At 36.4% G+C, this 20677-nt stretch overlaps 1 protein-coding gene and 1 long non-coding RNA gene across 8 annotated transcripts in view; one reads left to right on the forward strand and one right to left on the reverse strand.

The window, feature by feature from the left end:
* Positions 1 to 20677, reverse strand: part of IPCEF1 (interaction protein for cytohesin exchange factors 1) — a 268654-nt gene that overhangs the window by 56886 nt on the left and 191091 nt on the right. For all 7 annotated transcript variants that reach the window (XM_056818971.1, XM_056818970.1, XM_016428978.2 and 4 more), the window contains 2 exons: positions 3174 to 3247; positions 657 to 728 (listed from right to left, as the gene is read on the reverse strand). In XM_056818971.1, coding sequence (XP_056674949.1) covers positions 657 to 728; positions 3174 to 3247 — 146 coding nt within the window. The remainder of the gene's footprint in view (positions 1 to 656; positions 729 to 3173; positions 3248 to 20677) is intronic.
* LOC103105676 (uncharacterized) lies at positions 2882 to 3282 on the forward strand. The gene is made up of 2 exons (XR_463098.3): positions 2882 to 3123; positions 3196 to 3282. It is a non-coding gene; the product is annotated as an uncharacterized LOC103105676 (long non-coding RNA).

Genomic DNA, 20677 nt, shown 5'->3' on the forward strand with positions numbered 1-20677 from the left:
TATCAGATGCATAGAAAAATAAGAAATACTAGCAAAACTGATCCATGGGAATATTATTGTGCTTAAAAAAAAATAAAGAATTAGCTAGGTGGCTCAGTGGATAGAGAGCCAGATCTGGAGATGGAAGGTCCTGGGTTCAAATATGACACTTCCTAGCTGTGTGACCTGGGCAAGTCAGGTAACCACAGTTGCCTGATCTTACCATTCTTCTGCCTTGGAACTGATACATGGTATCAAATCTAAGATGGAAGATAAGGATTTAAAAAAAACAATGAAGAAGATAGTTTCAGAAAATCCTGGGAAAATTTATATGAGCTGATATAAAGTGCAATAAGCAAAACCAGAACAATGTATATTTCAGAGAATTAATGATGTAATATGCTACTTACCTCCTGACAGAGAGGTAATAGGTTCAAGCTGTAGACTGAGACATAATTTTTTGAATATGATCAAAGAAAGAATTTATTTTGCTTGACTAGGCATATTTTGTCACAAGAATTTTTTTAACAGAAAGGGTAGATTTTCATTAATTTTAAGAAATGAAACTTAATTTTAAGAAATAAAACAAGCCAAAAAATGGACCTTGGCTTGGCATTGAAAATGCCAAAATTTATCTATGCCCAGAAAGACTCAAAGCAGCCATTTTATTTACTTACATGTTCATTTCCTGCACATTCTCTGCTGCAAAATAAAAAGTCTTGATCTGTGGATGGCTGATCTTAAAAGCACTTGAAGGGAAAACAGCAAAGATATATGAAAAGTTAATGTAGGATAGAATTTGATGGATCTTAACTATACCAGTAAAAGTGATATTCTTTTCCCCTTTCTATCTCAAGTTTTAAAAATAATCCAACAAATTAAATGCTGTCAATTCCATTCCCTGGTTTGCAAAGAAAGGTGGAAGTCAATTCCTCCTGTATTCAAGAGAAAGATTTTGGTTGATGGTAAAGACATTGCTTTTAAAATAAGATTATGCTATTTGCACTTAGTCAAGAGAGTACCTAAGAGAATTAAAAGATACAAGAGAAGGAATTTCATCTTAGAAAAACTGGCCCCAATCTTTCAATCAAGACCCCTCAAATATACATTTGAAATTTGGAAGGACATCTTAAGTTTCTGGACCCTGAGGACAAAGAGGTCTTTCAGGACATTATCTTATGGGAAGATCCTGAGTTCAAAGCCTTGCAAAGGGGCATCTAGATGGCTCAGTAGATAGAGCACCAGACCTGGAGTCAAGAGGGCTTGGGTTCAAATTACGGATACTTCTAACTGTGTCACCCTGGATAAGTCACTTATCCACAGTTGCCTAGCCCTTACCACTCTCCTGCCTTGGAATTGACATTTGTATTGATTCTAAGTCAGAAGGCAAAGGTTAAAAAAAAAAAGCCTTCTCTAGTTACTCACACTTAGATATGTATTACATGATTTCTGAAGTTCCATTAATAAAAAACACATGTGGGGGCAGCTGGTTAGCTCAGTGGATTAAGGACCAGGCCCAGAGATGGGAGGTCCTGGGTTCAAATTTGACCTCAGATACTTCCTTGCTGTGTGACCCTGGGCAAGTCACTTAATCCTCATTGCCTAGCCTTTACCATTCTTCTACCTTAGAACCAATTGGTTCTAAGGCAGAAGGTAAGGGTTTATATTTAAAGAATAAAATAAAATAAAATAAAAATAAAAAAATAAAAAACACATGTATTCCAATCTGCTGCAATTAAAGTTAATGGTAGAAAAATGAATATTAAATTCCCATATTTTAATTACTGACAACACACAAACAAAAAAGGAATAAAATGAATATCCCTCACAATTTAAAATAAAAGCTTAAAATATTAAAAATGAATCAGCAAAAGTTTTTAGTGGCTTTTTCCACAGTAACTTTTAAACAGGAAGTCCCAGGCCATATAGCCAGACCATCACTGCTAACTAACCAAAAGCCACCTAAGTCAATACAAAACTGCACATCATATCCTGTTGCAACAAAGCAGCCCATACCTAAAGGGTAGTTAGTGACTTCCACCCAGCTCATCTTCCTTATTAGAAGTTTAAAGTCAGGGGTAGGAAGCTATAGTAATTATCATGGATGAATCTGAACTGATTGGATTAAAGATCAAATTAAAAGTGAAAGACCGGAGGAGACACACTAGGTGGCTCAATGGATAGAGAGCCAGTCTGGAGATGGGAGGTCCTGGGTTCCAATGTGATCTCAGAAACTTCTTAACCTCCTTTGCCTAACCCACACTACTCTTCCGCCTTAGAACCAACATTAAGTATCCATTCTAAGACAGAGGATGTGTTTTTTAAAAAATGAAAGAGAACAGGGAAAGGAAGAAAAAAGTTGGAGGAAAAGAGGCAGTTGTGAGATGCACTGGGATAGAGGGTACTGGGAGCCAGGAGACTTGGCACCTGTCCCAGCTCTGCATCTTGTCTGGCTGTAAGGAGGTCTACACTGCTGCATAACCTTTCTAAAAAATAAGGCTTGGATTAAATGACCTCAAGGCTGTTCTCCATCTCTCAAACTCTCATGGCCCCATTTTTACCTCTGTATATGAGGTATCTGTGCTCAAATATTTGTTTTCAGAACACAGCTAGCCTAGGATGTGGCTACTTAAGATCCATGGAGTCATGAACAGTCAGCCCATGACGGGTTCCCCCAATAACAACAATAACAACAGCCTAGGACATACGAACTCGCTTGGATGACAGATGACTGACTGCCCATGCTGTGGATAATTTCAAGAAGAATTTAAATTAAAAAGCAGCATTGGTCTTACTTGTCGTCGTGCCTACAGTTACGTGGAGGGAGGTCTGCAGAACCTCGGTTACTAACTGGCACAGAACCTTGGCATCTAATCTCTAGACCTCTCTAGGAGAACTTGTTTATGGAGTTGCCCTGCATCACAGAACAATAGAGCTCAGCAATAGAATTTTATGGGGAAAGGGGGGTTGGCCCTTATTAAAAGCCTGGTCAGGCTGATGTCCAACATAAATGAAGAGAAGCTTTTCTGTTCCTAGTCAACTTCTTTAAACTCCAGATCTTGTCCATTTATTAACTTCTAAACCACCACATCTTTTTCAAGTCAGGACCCCAACCCAGCCAAATGGACAATGAGCATGCATCAGGTAAATATTAACATGGGCCATGCAGGAATTTGTGGTGTTTCATGACTCACTGTTTTTTCTTGCATTCAGCAGCTCTGTCCACAGCAAAATCTGGCAAGTTGATGAATCCATCGGCTTTCTCTGCCTGAAAGAGGTACAAAATCACGAATCTGAATTACATATGCCTATTCTCAGTGCATTTTATTATGATTAAACAAGCTGAATTTAGGAAGTGGAGTAAAGATAAGGAAACATGGGAGGAATATGACTAAATCTTCATAAAGACTTGTATGTTGTAGTGGATAGAATGTTGGACATGGAGTCAGGAAGATTTTGGTTCAAATGTCTCTTCTGACATTCATTAGCTGTGTGACCCTGCACAAGTCACCAAATCTCTCTCATCCTATTTCTTCATCAGTAACTTGGGAATATAAAACAATAGGATTGTCTAGGATCAAATCAGAAAATATATAGTGCTTTGCAAACCTTAGAGTACCACACAAATGGAAATGAGCCTGTCACTAGCTACTATATGCTGGGACATTCTCTCATGTACAAAGTTTAGAGCCACCTAGTATCTGCTAGATAGAGACCTTTCAGGAACACAGAGGCATCAAAACATGAAAGGTTCTTCCTCCCGGTGTATTTGTAACATTAAGAAACAAAATGCTAGATTGCCAAGAGGTAGGTGAGAGTTTTTAAAATTAAAAACATTTTGTTAATGAAAAATAATGTTTATCTGCTATGATAAGCTGTGAAAATCACAGATTTCACCCTCAGAAGCCAGCTAGTCCAAATCCTATCATTTTGTATTTTTTTTAAAGAAACTTTTATTTTAAAAAATCCACAGGGAATGATTTACCCACAGGCTCTCACATACAAAAGTGTGAGGCAGTATTTGAACCCCAATGCTCTGACTCCAAAGTCAGTGCTCATTCTGATATAGTATAACTTCCTTCAATTTTATTTTATATTCATTTTTAACATTAAAATAAATATTTTAAGATTACAATTTAACATGGCCCACCCAATCTAATCAAAGAAGAGGCGCTTATGCAAGATACCTACTTTTGTCTCCTTGCTATCTAGCTATTTGTTATTTAGTCATATTTATGACACACATGCTAATTCATTTTACTTGGGATCTCAAATCTTAAAAAATAAAAAACAACCTGATTCACTGGATGCAGCTATCATAAATGGCTTGTTTTCCACTTCTGGAATGATATTGGACCTAATTTTCATATTTGTACTCAGGAGTACTCTTGCTATTATAATATTTGTATTTTACTTGTGACTAGCATTTTATTAGACGTCAGCCATTACTTTGTGATTGGACATTTATTGTTTTTGATGTTTGGACTTTGGGGAATTAGTTATAAAACATTGACAATTTAATGTAGAAAATATATTACTTGTGGGGGGTGGTTTTGGTTAACAATCAAATGTTTTCAGAAATTACACATCCCCTTAGTTCCTAGAGCCTTAGATGAAATCAGATTGTTTTGGAAAGGTACAGCAATATATCAAGGAGACCCCTATGAAACATTTAGCCCCACTTGTTGTGTGACTTTGGATAAGTCATGTTACTACGTTCTCTGGGCTTCAGTTTTCTAATCTGTCAAATAAGAAACATCTCAGCTCTCCCTGCTTTACAAGATTATTCTAAAGATCAAATAAGAGAATAAATAGATGGGACTATAAATTATAAAGTCCTACAAAAGAGTGAATAATGCCATACCCTTTAGTAAGTTGACCCACAAAATACATCTTCAACTATGCAGTTAGGATAGACAATATTTGAGGAAGGAGAAATATCTGCCCCCCCCTCCTAAATTCCAAACGCTGTTAGATAACAGAACAATCTTTCTCAGATCCCATCAATGAGGGAAGGAATCATATCTTTCTAAACTTTGTATCTCCCCTAAATAGTAACTTTGGATAATGCTTTGCACACATAAAGAACTTAATAGATGTCCAATGAATGTAATGAAATGAAATTAACTGGAGTAGAGTTCTCTATAGTAGATATTCCCAGTGATTCTCAGACAAGTTATCGCCTAATCCCAGGGCAATCCAAAAGTGAAAAAAAATATTTCAAGTGGTGTGAACCCCAATGGCTTTTCACTGAAATATGTGCAAAAATTGCAATACAAATTTCAGTGAACAATTACTTGTCAAATAATAATAGGAAAACTACATTTAAAAACATGAAAACTAGCATTTATGAAATGAAACTATTATAAGAATAAATTCAAAGAAAAGGAATTTGAGAAAATCCATCAGTCATTAAATGAAATAAAAAACTAGAATAATGAAGCATCTAATTAGTACTTAAATTATAATTCAAAATAATGTTACTTTTGGAGGCAGATTATGATTTACTAAAAGTATCCTATATATTGCAAGTTGAATGGGAACCTGGTAGAGTGGATACAGAGCCAGTTTCAGAGTGAGTAAGATCTGAGTTCAGGTACTACCTCTAACACATACTCTTTGTATGACCAAAGATAGCTCTTGTTTAATCTCTTAGTACACTAGGCAATGGGAAGTTAGATAGTGCAGTGGATAGAGCATCATGTCTGGAGTAAGGAAGTCTCATCTCCCTGAGTTCATATCAAACATTTATTAGCCATGTTACTCAAGGCAAGTCACTTAACCCTGTTTGCCTCAGTTTCTTCATCTGTAAAATGAACTAGAGAAAGGAATGTTAATAAACCACTCCAGTATCTTAGCCAAGAAATTCCCCAAAATTGGATCAAAGAGTCAGATGCAACTAAAAAAAAAAACTGAACAAAACATGAGGCAACTCTCTCAGACTTTTTGAGTACAGGTGCAGATTTTCATTGGCAGAGAGACTTCTCTAACTGGAGGTTCCCTGAACCAATAAAATCAAAGGTCTGTGAACATATGAGGAAGTGTTCTAGATCTCTTATGATTGGAGAGATGCAAATCAGGAGAGCTTTGGAGTACCACCTTGCACCTAGAAGATTGGCTAATGTGACAGCAGAGGAGAGTGAGTGGATGTTGAAGGGGATGTGGCAAAATTGGGACACCAGTGGATTGCTGGTGGAGTTGTGAATTGATCCTTTCTGGATCTGGATTCTGGAGGGCAATTTGGAATTATGGCCAAAGAGCTTTGAAAGCCTGACTGCCCTTTGATCCAGCCTTACCACTACTGCGTTTGAACCCCAAGGAGATAATGGGGGAAATACTTGTACAAAATATTTATAGCTTCACTCCCTGTGGTGGTAAAAAAATGGAAAATAAGGGGATGCCCTTTGATTGGGGAATGGCTGAACAAATTGTGGTATCTGTGGTGATAGAGTACTGTTTTGCTGGAAGGGGTGGTGAACTTGAGGAATTCCATGTGAACTGGAACAACCTCCAGGAATTGATGCAGAATGAGGAGAGGAGAACCAGGAGAACAATGTACACAGAGACTGATACACTGTGGAACAATAATGGACTTCCTTACAAGTAGCAATCCAAGATAATCCAGAGGAATTTATGAAAAAGAACACTATCCACATCCAGAAAATGAACTGTGGGAGTAGAAATACAGAAGAAAAAAAACATTTGCTTGATCATATGGTTTGATAGGGATATGACTGGGGATGTTGACTCAATGATCACTCTATTGAAATATTAATAAAATGGAAATAGTTTTTGATCAATGATACATGTAAAACCCAGGGGAATTGCTCATTGGCTACAGGAGGGATTAGAGTGGAGGAGTGGATCATGTAACCATAGAAAAATATTCTGAATTAAATAAATTTTTAAAAAATAAAATGAAATGAAAAAATCAAAGATATGATCCCAATATAAATAAATACATATCTGAAACCACATATACAATCATATAAAAATAAGTACAAATATTTATACATTACATCTACATTATATGTATTACACTACACATAATATTGTATACAATTAAGATAATATAGTCTAATATACTATAACATAATATAACAATATAATATAATGTGTTACAAGTTACCAATATATGTATTGTTTTATATGTAAATAAAACTCAGGGTCACCTACATAACATGCTGACCCATTCATGATAAATAAAATTCCTACTATGTGTACCACAATATATCATATATAATACAGATATGTAATATATGTTATGACTTACAATGTAAGTCTCCATTATATGGATTATTGTATATATATATATATATATATATATATATATATATATATATACACACACCTCAGGATTACCTTCATGCCACAATGAAACAAGGCACCACTATCTACATGTTAATTCTTCACCATGTGTATTAATGTATTAAGGGTTCTATTCTGAGATTTCATCCTGGAATGGAAGCAGCCTGCGTTCCCAAGGACTTGGTCAGTGAATCACAAGCTCTGAAAGTCTCTATCAAGCTGAAAAGGCTTCTACTGACTCTGCAACAAGTTTTGTTATCATATTACTTAGCTAGATGATAAATTCATACAGGTCCATCATCAGAAGACTGGCTTCCAAGTGATTGTTGTTGCTGTTATTGTTTAAATCACAATAACACATGAAGATTCTCTCCAAAGGCATGGAGAAGTTATAAACTGCATTAGTAGAGAGAGCATTCCCCACCCCAAAAAAAATATAGATCTTAATATTAAATTACATTGGCAAGAATCTCAGAAAATGGAAAGGTGGATAGAACTAAGTATACTAAAAGCAATGGGGAACTTTAACTGATGATGCCAATTTCTGATAGATTTATACTGTAAGGAAATCAAGGAGTGGAAGTCCTTTACATACCAAGATACTTATAGCAGCACTGTTAGCAACACATAACCAAAATTAACAACTAAAAATAAACTAAGTACCTAAAAATTAGGCAATAGCTAAATAGGTTAAGTGATAGATAACAGGATTTAAAATCAAGAAGACCCAAGTCCAAATTCTGCTTCAGATATTTCCTAATTGTGTTATGCTGGGCAGGTCCCTTCATCACCATCTGCCTCAGTTTCCTCATCTATAAATGGAGATGATAATAGCATCTATGTTCCAGAAGTGATGTGAGAATAAAATGAGATGATATTTTTAAAATACTTTGCAAAGTACAAACGTTGTTCAGTTGTTTCAGTCAGCCCAATTCACTGTGATTCCATTTCAATAGTTTCTTGCCATTTCCTTCTTTAGCTCATTTTACACATGAAGAATTGAGGCAAATAAAATAGGTGACATGCCCAGGGTCACACAGTGAGTTAAGTATCTAAGGCTGGATTTAAACTCATAAAGATGTGTCTTCCTAATTCCAAGCCCAATGTTTTCGTTTTTGTTTTTGTTTTCTTTCCATTGTGCCACCTAGCTATAACTGTAAAGCACTAGATAAATTCTAACCATTATTATTATTTTATTTTGTGGTTATGAGAGATGGTTCAACGGAGTGAGCAGGAACTAAAGATAATAACCATGGTATAAAACCATGCAACATTTTCTTAATGAATTAATTTTAAGTGCACTGTGAGACGCAAAGGAGAGTGAAAACAGCTTTATTGGCTGCTTATGCCAGAGTTTGAGAACCCTGAGAGAATCTTTATGTATCTGGGGCTCTTATAATTAAAAAGTAAAAATTGTATTCTTCATTTAGTTATAGTAGAATGGGGCAAGGAGATATTGATTACAGATATTCAAGAAAAAATTGTGTATGTTTATAATGAGTATTTAACTTTAATTTAATTTACTTCCTATCTAAAGATCTGAAAATTTGCTTCAAACAAAATAATGGTACATTAGTCACCTATATCAGGAAGTCAGATACTGTCCAGTTCTCGATATCTTTTTAGAAAATTTCCCAATATTCTCCTGAACCCCATAGTATTCTAAGTAGTATAGGCTTAGAGTCAACACGACCTGAATTCAAATACTTAAATAAATACTTAAGAACTGTGTGTTCAGGCCTGAGCAAGTTCCCTAACCTCTCTGTCTCAGATTTCTATAAAAGCTTTGGATATAACAAGCCTCTAAGCTGCTTACCAGCTGTAAGGCTAGATAGATATTTTTTTTCCATCATTGAAAAGTACTTTTCTCACATAAATCCTGTGAATAGGTTATTCCCATTTTATAGATGATAGAACTAAGGTTCTAAGTGGCTGAATAACTTGGCCACAGTATTACAGCCTAATCCCAGATTTGATTGATTTAATAAAAAGGAAGAAAATATTAATTAGAATAGCATCCATCCAGTGCTTAAATAGCCAAAGTTGAATCTTGTCCTGACTCTCCCCTCATCCCCTACCAGGGTGCCCTCAACCACATTCCCTTTCCAACACTAGCATAAACAACCTAACCTTTTCTCCCGCCTTCCTAGAACAGGGGGGGTCTCCTTACTAGGATGGCATGCAAAAATATTTGAAAATATTTAAGATGTCAACAAAACTAATAATTATGCAGAGGAGTTACTCATAATGAACTTATCGGCAAGATAAACAGAAATTCCAATAACCTAGCCTTGCTCATCTAAAGGCGATTTTATAAAGGCTCACCAAAGCAGTCAAAATCAAAATTGCTAAGACTTTCTAAGAAAGCTTTGACTTCAGTTTAAAGCTCATCATAAAAATGAAAAATAAAATTTTGAAGCCACTTATTACTCAGACTTCCCCATAAATTTCCTAAAGGGCTCTTTCTTCTGCTTGATGTAGCTAATTTCCTGTGTGCTTTATCTAGAAAACCAGTTTCTAAGGAACAGATATAATTAATCATTATGAGTACTGAATGGGAATTTTTTAAAAAGGAAATATACATGTAAATATATAAAAATAGACATTTGTGGTTTCACATTTTTCAGTTAAATTTGTATGTGCAAATTTTTTCACTTTGGCATTTATTAAATTTAACACTTAGAAAATTAATAAAGGAATGTTTTATCACAAAGCAGTGTGATGTGGAGGACAGAGGACTGTCCTTGGAGTCTAAAGGCCTGAACTGGTCCTTCTCACTATTATTTACTAGCTATACATAAGTCACCAAGTTTCTTACAGCCTCAGTTTCCTCATTTGTAAAAGTAGGAGTAATATAATAAAAATGTTGCCTCTATCTTATTTAGTTGATGTGAAGATCATAGATTTAGAACTTTAGGGATTTAGAGGTCCAACTTCTGATTTTAAAAATGAGGACACTGAAGGCAAAAGAGATTTGTCCAAAGACATACAGGAAATGAAAGGTGGTTATAACTTGAAATCTTATCTTCTGATTCCAAGTTTAATTTTCTTTCCTTTTCAGTCAACTAATACCAATGGCTACAAACAGCAGAAAAGCTCTATAACCCAAATGGGCTAATAATATTGGTTTCACTAGAATAAACATTTTAAACATGGCATTTTTAAAAAGCAGAACACTGTTTGGTCTTTGCAACTGTGACATCACAAGAATTGCCTTTCTCATTCATCTACCACAATGCCCACTGAAATGCTGACCTCCTAATAGGAATTCAATAAAAGTGAGGATGATTTGCTGGCTGATACTTCAGAGTTACAATTTTGAAAGGTAGAAAAAATAATTTTATTGGTGAGAAAACATAGGAACACAAAAATAATAGAAAAGAGAACAACTAGGAACGGAGATTTCAGTGTATAAAAAGGGTTTTCTTTATGTAGCAATTAACTGGTTCTGAAATAAGATGGTTTAGAATCTATACCTATAATATTCATGCCACTGCATTTAATTGGTATCGATAGAAATGTGACATAATTTGATATTAATTTATCATTAAAGAATATAAGTCCTAGGTATTGATGTTACTATGCTAGATTTGCTTATCTTTACCTAAATTCCAGGTGATTTCAGGATCATTGGTTTTTTTTTCCTCTAAACAATATTAATTGTAGGGAAAGTGGAATCTAAAAAAAAAAGAACAACTGCTACTCCTTTCTGTCTCTTTCTCATATATATGTGTATATATAATATTAGATGTGTATTCATTTATGTATATTTATATTTTATATATATATGCATTATATATCATATGTGTAAAGTGTGTATGCAAACATACAGTAAAGAGGTATTAAGAAATCAATGTCTAGAAAGATAGGTAAATAGATAGATAGGTAGATAGATAAATAGATAGATACACACACAGTGCTCTAGGGAGGGCATGTATTATTAACCCTGGTTTTATTCTATAAGTTGAATCCAAATGCAATTTCTGCTGCTCCTACCATTAGTCTTTCAGTAAGTAGAGAGATAGAGATGGAGAGGTTGTCAGATAGAGCAGCAGATAGACAGAAAAACAGACAGAGAGAGATGGATAAGTAGAATGAATTTTTATGTCAATAAAGATAAAGCCCTACATTTGGATTTTAATAATCAACTTTATAACTATTGGGAGGGAAGGGAAAAAAGAAAATGGTTCTTCAATAATGATAATGATTTTTCCCTTTCCCACACAATGGCTTTCCATTCAAAATGATATAGCAATTGACTTATATTCCATACTGCCCCCCAAAACTCCCCCCTGCTTTTTTTTAATGGACCTCTTTATCTCTTTCTGGCTGTAAGTGCAAGTGAAAAGGATTCTCACAGTACACCCTGATCTAATTGACATACAAACTTTGACTGGCTTCATTTCAGACCTGAGTTGATTCACCCCTCCTTTAGCAATCTAGTAACACCCAACTCCTAGAGGCTCAGCACACTAATGCCAAATTTGTGTAGATATTAAATCAGCTCAGCTTACTGCAACCCAGAATTCCCAAACTCAAGAAATTCAGCACCTCAAGCCTCCTTTTCCCACCTAAATTTTTTTAATCTGAGAGTCCTAAGGAGCTAGACTAATTTTAAAAATCACACATTTGGCCTTTGGCATTTAATTTTGAGAGATAATGTGATATTTTTAGAGTTATAGTAATTTAGAGGACCCTGGATCAGCTGAACAATGACAAAAGAAAAAAACCTGCCACTTAAAATATGGTCCAGGAAATACAACAGCTAGGCAGGAGTCAGGAATCCAAGGTTCATTTATTACTTGTGTTTCAATCCTATCTTTTCCTTTAGGTGATCAAATTCTACCTTTAAATAGAATATTATAATCAGAGTAAACATTTTCATTTTCCATAGACCTCAACATTCTTGACAAGGTGAATTAATTAACATTAATTTTGAGAATATTGGTGAATAAGTCCCATTCAAGACAAGGAGAGAAAGATCTAGAAAAATCAAGGCCAGAAATTATCCCTCTTGAAAATTCATAGACTTCACAAAACAGTTGAAATCAGTTAATTAATTCTAAGTGACCAAAACCCTTCATCAGTATTTCCTACCAAAAATCATGCAATGGGGAACAAGTGTATCTCAACGGAATTTGATTTAATCAAGCAGCCCAAAGGTAGATAGTTCTACACATTCTAATTCACTTAACTTCAAAAAATCCTTTCTTAATTATGTAAACCCTACTTTTCTGCACATTCAATTAATCCTGATGGGTTTAAAACTTTCATTTTTAAAATGTGATTTTTAAAATCCTACAAATACTTAAACATCTAATAGAGAAAAGAATGCTTACTCCATGCAATGAATTTATATTCCTGGAAATGCTATAAATCAGATTAAACGTTTATACTAATATTCTAGAGTTACGTACACAGTAACTACAGGACCCTTTCAATCTCAAAGGCATATGCCGATGCTAATCACCTCCAAGATCCTCAAAAAAAAAGTCAAGTGGAGACGTTACTTTATAAAGGAAAACTATAATAAAACCCTTTTTAAAAGTCGGGGGGGGGTGGGAATTTTGTTATAATCTTGGATGCCAGAAGTCTTGGTTTCAAGTCCCACCTCTGACACATATTGAATGGATGACCTTGGTCAAGTATCCTAACCTCTCAGTGATTTAGATCACTCTCAAATTACAAAACCAACCTGTCCAAGTGGAAAAATTTTTTTCTCATCTAGTAGTTCCCTATACCAATGAAATCTATTTACAACTTCTTCTGAATTCAGATTCTCATATTTTGATTACAAGATACAAATTAATTTCAATTCAATTCAATGAACATTTATTAAGCAACAATTCCATGTTAAGCACTGAGGATATAAAAAGAGACAAAAAAAAACAACCCCTGCCCTCAAGGAGTTTTTGATCTAACCCTTATAACATGGAAACAAATATATACAAAGCAAGCTATATACTGGATAAATTGGAAATAATTAATAAAATGAAAGCATTGGAATCAAGAGGGATTAGTAAAAGTTTCCTGCAGAAGGTGGGATTTTATTTGGAACTAAAGTAAGCCAGGGAGGTCAATAGTTAGAGTTGAAAAGGTAGAACGTTCCAGGGGCAGAGGATACTCAGAACACCTGGAGACAAGAGATGTTGTTCATGGTTCAAACGGGTGACCAGAGTCACTGGACTGAGGTATAAGTATTAGAGAGCAAAGTTTAAGAAGACCAGAAAGGTAGGAGGGGTCTGGGTTATGAAGGACCTTGAATGCCAAACAGAGCATTTTGTATCTACTCTTGGAGGGAAAAAGCCATTGGATTTTATTGAAATGGGTGTCCGGGGGTGACAAGATTGGACCTGCGTTTTAGGAAAATCACTTCTGTGTTTACCTTTCACATTTGTACTACTGACTTATAGGGTTGCTATGAGAAAAATGCTTCAGAATCCTTAAAGAACTATATACACATGGCATAGTATGTCATCCTTTAATCTCTATTATTTTTCAGAAATAAAAGTATTAGCCTTTACATGATTAGTGCAGCAAGGTGGCCTAGTGATTAAAGTGCTGGGCCTAGAGTCAGTAAGACATGAGCTCAAATCTGACTTCTACCTCTTATTAGCTATATGACCCTGGACAAGTGTGAATTTTAGATTTAATTTTAGATTTATTCCACCCTGTTTAGTCTTTAGAATTTTAGCAACCAGGAATGTATACACCCTTACTTAAGGATTAACTGGGGGTGGGGGGGTGGAAGGTCTATGACCTGCATGTACTAGCAAGTGTGACAGAGGCTGGCACATAAGAAAAGTGCCAGGCTGAAGAGTGTGTGGAACTGATGGAAAACATGTTACAACTAATAATGTGGTCTTCTGTGGTAGGAATAATTGCAATTTATTGAGGCTACTATATTATTTATAATACAGTGGCAGAGATGATAGACAATGTTCTGGGGACATTAACCAATGTCTAGATGTGACCAGATGTGAATTACCTCTGGCAAATCATACCTCAAGTCTATGTTGTGTTTATGGCAGTGACTAATGTCTTAAAGTACATCAAATCTGGTGTCAACCTGATCTTCCAAAAGAAAACTGTACATGCTCTAGTGATCGATAATAGATTAGAGACATTGTTTGGTCAGATTCCTATTATAACTGAGATATGTCAGGATTACATGCAGAGAAAACAAGGCATGGGGAAGGGAACTGATGTGGAGACTGGGGACATGACAGGACAGACTAATAAGGATGATGTAGTTACTAATGCTGGGACGCCATTAAGGGCAATAGGGGAAAATGACCTTGCCAATAACATACAGGCACAAAACAGCAAGGCACCAACTAATGTATCTGCTAACCATCTTGCAAATGCATCAAAGGCTCAAAAGATTATGCCGTTGCGTAATGTAGCTAAGGTCACTGATAACTCTGGCTCTTACATGCAAAGGTTCATAAGTTATTCACTACCCATGAGTCTTTTTTTTTTTAAATATATTTTATTTGATCATTTCCAAGCATTATTCGTTAAAGACATAGATCATTTTCTTTTCCTCCCCCCCCCACCCCCCATAGCCGACGCGTAAGTCCACTGGGCATTAGATGTTTTCTTGATTTGAACCCATTGCTTTGTTGATAGTATTTGCATTAGAGTGTTCATTTAGAGTCTCTCCTCTGTCATGTCCCCTCAACCTCTGTATTCAGGCAGTTGCTTTTTCTCGGTGTTTCCACTCCCATAGTTTATCCTTTGCTTATGAATGGTGTTTTTTTCTCCTGGGTCCCTGCAAGTTGTTCAGGGACATTACACCACCACCAATGGAGAAGTCCATTACGTTCGATGATACCACAGTGTGTTTGTCTCTGTGTACAATGTTCTCCTGGTTCTGCTCCTCTCGCTCTGCATCACTTCCTGGAGGTTGTTCCAGTCTCCATGGAACTTCTCCACTTTATTATTCCTTTTAGCACAATAGTACTCCATCACCAACATATTACCCATGAGTCTTTAGGTAAAGGCATGCCTAAATTTTTATTAGAGCCTTCATCTTGTGATTAAAAAACTAAAAAGAGCATTCCATCTCTATGAACCAGATTTTGAGGATGTAGAAATTCTTTTATCTGAACTTTTTATGCCCCAGGAACATAAAAACTTTATTGAGCAAACTAGAAAAAATTCCTCACAAGCTGGCCAGAAGTTTTTGAAGATCTGGATTTTTCTAATCCAACACCAATGGCTTATCTAAGAAAATGCCATGAGGAACTATTGCAGGGAATGAAGCAATTGTCTGAAAGACCCAATGCATGGGGAAAATTTGACAGATTATCCCAAGGAAAAAAAAATGAACACCCTAGCGCTTTATCAATCTCCTTATTGAAAAAAACTGAGGGACTATTGGGCTTTAACCCTGATTAGAAAGAATCAGAGGCACACGTGAGGAGATAATTTCTCAAGGGCTATGATAAGCACTTGAGGGATTTCTTCAGGAACTATTGCCCTAAGTTTGACACCATCTCACTTAATGAACTTAAGGACATTGCCACATATCTACATGATAACCAAGTAGATCAGGAAAAAGAAACAATCTAAAGAAAAAGCTCCAAGAGACCTCTGAAATATTAAGGCAGAATTACAGTAGGTTAAGAACCTGGCTACAATTAAGACATTTAACAGACAAACCACACAGTATAGACAGACACCCCAAAGACAACAGAGGGTGCAAAGAGATACCAGGACTTGCTTTTTATGTTCTCATCAAGGACACATAGTGAGAAATTGCCCGATGAAACATCGCTATGGACAGGGCCAAAATAAGAGAGATATGAAAGATCAAAATGCATATTATCAGGGGAAAGTATATAATAACAAAAACTATGGGAGACAGGACTCTAATAGCAAGCAGTGTTGCTCTCACTGCAAACTAAGGAGACCCCAGGCCTGAAATCCATGGAAGAAGCAATAGCTTCTGGATCAAAACCCCGTTATTCAGAGGTTGTGGCTAGCAATAATAATTTTACTGCATGATTCCAGGCTCTAGCATTATCTAGTAAAAAAGAGACCAATGGGGGAGGTACCATAGGGAGGAAACATGAGGACATAAGCATAAAGGGCAAAAATTGAGATGGTAGAAAGGAAAAACAAAACTTTAAAATTTTAGTGGTGGAGAAACAGATAGTTGGGCAAGATGCCAAGGGACACAACTTAAGTACAAAACAAAAGTCTTTAATTGAGATGGAGAGAGAAATTGCACAGATAATATCAGGCATGAAACATGACATTTATGATTCACAATACATGGGAACACAAAACTGCATGGAGAAAAGCAAGGAACAGATTAAAACCTTTTTGGAAAATTTCTTAGCTTGCAGAATGGGATTAGGATGTGGAAAACCAAACAGGACAAGCAAATCTTTAAAACAGCAATTTAAGTATCCAGATCATTCTAACAAAGCAGCCAAATGATACATTTTTGCAAATGATCTTGAAACGGATACATTTATATATCTAAGAGGAGAAAGTAAGACAAATAAGGGAAAAACTAAATTAAATCCAAAAGCCAAAGACTTTTACAAACGAAATCCTATAACACTCAAAGACACCAGTTTTGGGGATGGGTTTAGCACAAATCAATACCAAAATTCCAATGACTGTTTATTCTCTGAACCAGAGACTACAAAAAAATCTAAGGGAGTGGGAACAGAAGAGTCTTTGATAGTGAAATATCATCCAAGCAGTTCTCAAACTGAAATTAACACAAACACAAACCTTTCCTCTGAGCAAGCTGTTAGCTCACAGATAGCAGTGTGGTCCAAAGTGATACAAAGCTAGTTAGTAATAGTGCATTGAATGAGGGTGGAATAACAGAAGAGGGGATGGTAGATTACACTATAATATCTGGAGAACCTGAAACATCTACTAGTTATACATGTGCATTACAAATCATGGGGCAAGAAAGTAAAAAGGATAATGGGAAACCTGTGCATGCAAACAACACAATAGCTAGTTTGCAATATGAGGCAGAGATATAGGAACCATATGTATGGATCAAAGTGGAAGATCAAAATCAAAAGACTCTCATTGATACAGGGGCAGCCAGATCCATATTAAAGTCATTCCCAGGGGACACCACAATAGAGGGCATGGTTTCAGTGATAGGTGCTACAGGACAGAACAAGTCCCACAATTGAAATCTAAGATGGTAACATTAGGTCCACTGTCCATTGACCTAATAACTGTCCATAAATTCCTTCTAATACCAAGGCATCCAGACAACCTTTTGGGATGCAATGATGCAATTTTCTTTGTAAAATTGGGGCAACTTTACAATGTGAGCAGTCAGGGAACATATACCTCCATTTACCAAAACAATCTCTGAAACATTATCCTCTATTATTTGAGGTACAGCTTGATGAGACCACTGATCAGTAGCAGGCTAGTACATCTCTTTGTGACATTCCTACAGACATTCCACAGGGTGTATGAGTGACACATAAGAATGATGTGGGGATGATTAAATCAGTACAATCAGTAAAGATAGAGGTCAAGATTGTATATCTCCCAAGATCCCTCAGTATAAGCTCAGCAAAGAAGCTGAAAAAGGCATAACACCTATTATCAACAGCTTACTAGAGAAGGGCATGTTGAGACACACAGTGTCAGAATATAATAGCCCCAAACTAGCTATTAAAAAAAGCAAGGCAAACTCTGATGGTACAGTGAATTGGCGATTTGTGGAGGATCTCGGAGTAATCAATAATATAATCAAGAAACCCCATACCATCACACCATCTCCCAATGGCATTATTTCTGAGATTCCTAGCAACATATTATGATATACCATAACTGACTTAAGCGATGCATATTTTGCGATTTCTCTCCATCCCAATAGCCAAAATATATTTGCATTCTCATGGAAGAAAATCAGCTCTGCTGGACTCGTTTAGTGCAGAGCTGTTGTGAGTGCATCGATTTTCTGCCAGCTGCTGAAAAGAGACCTAGAAAATACAAAATTCAAATACAGCAATCTAGTGCATTATGTAGATGATCTGCTTCTGGCATCCCCTGATGCAAAAACATGCCTAGAAGACTCAAAGAGGCTGCTAATCAAACTGTACAAAAGAGGACATAAGGTCTCAAAAAGAAAGTTGCAATGGGTTCTCCCAAAAATCAAGTACCTAGGCTTTATCCTGGAAAAGGGGACCAGGAAAATATCCAGTAAGAGAATAGTGGATATACAGAAGCTAGGTATTCCACATACAAAGAAACAACTTGGGGCATTCCTGGGCACTACTGGGTTTTCACATCATTACATCTCAGGATATTCACATTTTTCCAAGTGTCTCACAGATCTGACCAAAAATGAGGTTGAGGAGGCATTGAAGCTCACAAAAGAACATCTACATGCTCTGTCCACTTTAAAACAAGCTATCCTAAATCTCTAGCCCTTAGCATTCCAAATTATAACAAAGATTTTCATCTGTATGCCCATGAGGCTAAGGATATAGCTTCTGGAGTGCTAGCCCAATATGTAGGATTGAGTTTAAGATCTATTGCATATTACAGTGTAATTTTGGACCCGGTGGCAAAAGGGTTGGTGCATTGTCTGTGCAGCGTTGCTGCTGCTGCCCTCATGGTTAAAAAAGCTAATGAATTAGTACTGGGATGCAAGCTCCATGTTTACTCTGCACACAAGCTAGAAAGATTGCTAAAATCACGGAGTAAGCATGCATTTACATCTGCAAGGCTGTCCCAGTATGAAATCATTGTGCTGGCAAATGGCAATCTAATTTTACATAGCTGTGCACCATTAAATTCAGCCACATTAATCCCCAACCTACCATTGGGAGAAAAGCCCATACATGATTGCACACAGATTGTAGAAACAGCACATAGAACCACAGAAGATCTGAAGGACACACCACTCAATGATCCCAACCTTCAGATATATTCAGATGGTTCTTCATATGTTTTCAAAGGTAAAAGAATCACAGGGGCTGCAATTGTGATGGGACGAGACCTTCTGGCATGCATCATTACCAAGTCATGTCAGTAATCAAGGATCTGAGCTCAGAGCCCTCATAGAAGCACTGGTACAGTCCAAATGAAAAAGGGTGAATATATATATATACACACAGATTCAGCTTATGCCTTTGGAATTTTATTTGCTACGGGACAAACTTGGAAGAACAGGAGATTTGTCACAACATCTGGAAAAAGGATAGCATATGAGAACCTCATAAACCAACTCTTAGAAGCAGTGAACTTGCCAAAGGAAGTGGCAGTGATCCATTGCAAGACTCACTCCTCTAGCAAGGACGAGGTATCCCTAGGAAATCAAAGGGCAGATGTAACAGCAAGATTTGCTGCAAGATTTGGTCCTATTGTGTTCTGAATTTCTCTCTGATGGATAAGCACAATCTTAAACAAGCATACTGCCCATAGGAGATACAGTCATGGCAAGAACATCTAGGGGCCAGATTAGTCTAAGAAATCTGGTTAGCACAAGGAGGGAAGCCCATCTTGCCCAAAAGGCTGTACCAACATCTATGCAATGTGATTTACTCCAGAGGTCATTACAGAGTACAATCCATGCTGGATGAGGTCTGCCGGTTTTGGGAAGCTCCAGGGATATCAACAAATGCTATAAGAGTGTGTCAGACATGTGACATCTGTAGAAAGTTTAATCAAGGTCATTTCAAATGCAAGGCATTGGGAGGATGACCCCTAGCTTATACGCCTTTTCAGTGTCTGTAGATTGATTTTATTAGCATGCCTGGGGACTGAGGGTATAAATATGTTTTAGTCATAGTGGACATACTCACTCAATGGGCACAAGCATTTTCATCAAAAAAAAAAAAAACCACTGGCATGATAGTGAAAACATTGCTTAAAGAAATAGTTCCTAGATATGGCATTCCAGATGCCATAGACTCAAACAGGGGAAGTCATTTTACATCTAGCATTTTACAACAAGGGTATAAGTCTCTGGGAATAAAGGGTAATTTCCATAATGCATATAGACCAGAAAGATCAGGACAGGTAGAAAGAATGAAGGAGTTAAAAACCACAATAGCTAAACTCTGCACCCAAACTCATCTTAAATGAACAGAGGTACTTCCACTTGCACTATTCTATCTGAGGGAAAAACCCAGAGGAGACTTACATATTTCCCCATATGAGATATTGTACAGACAGTATGGATAGTCAGGACCGCTAAACCATCTTATGTTTCCATGCTGGGAGGGGAATGCCAGTTACACATCTATCTGACACAGATACAGGATAGGCTGGAAGAACTGAAAAGACTAGGACTACTAGTGCAAAGGGTCCCAGTAGATTTCTCACTACATAACATCAGGCCAGGGGTCAAATTATATGTGAAAAAATTTACCAATGACAAACC

Source organism: Monodelphis domestica, chromosome 2 (assembly GCF_027887165.1).
Source record: "Monodelphis domestica isolate mMonDom1 chromosome 2, mMonDom1.pri, whole genome shotgun sequence".
NCBI lineage: Eukaryota > Metazoa > Chordata > Mammalia > Didelphimorphia > Didelphidae > Monodelphis > Monodelphis domestica.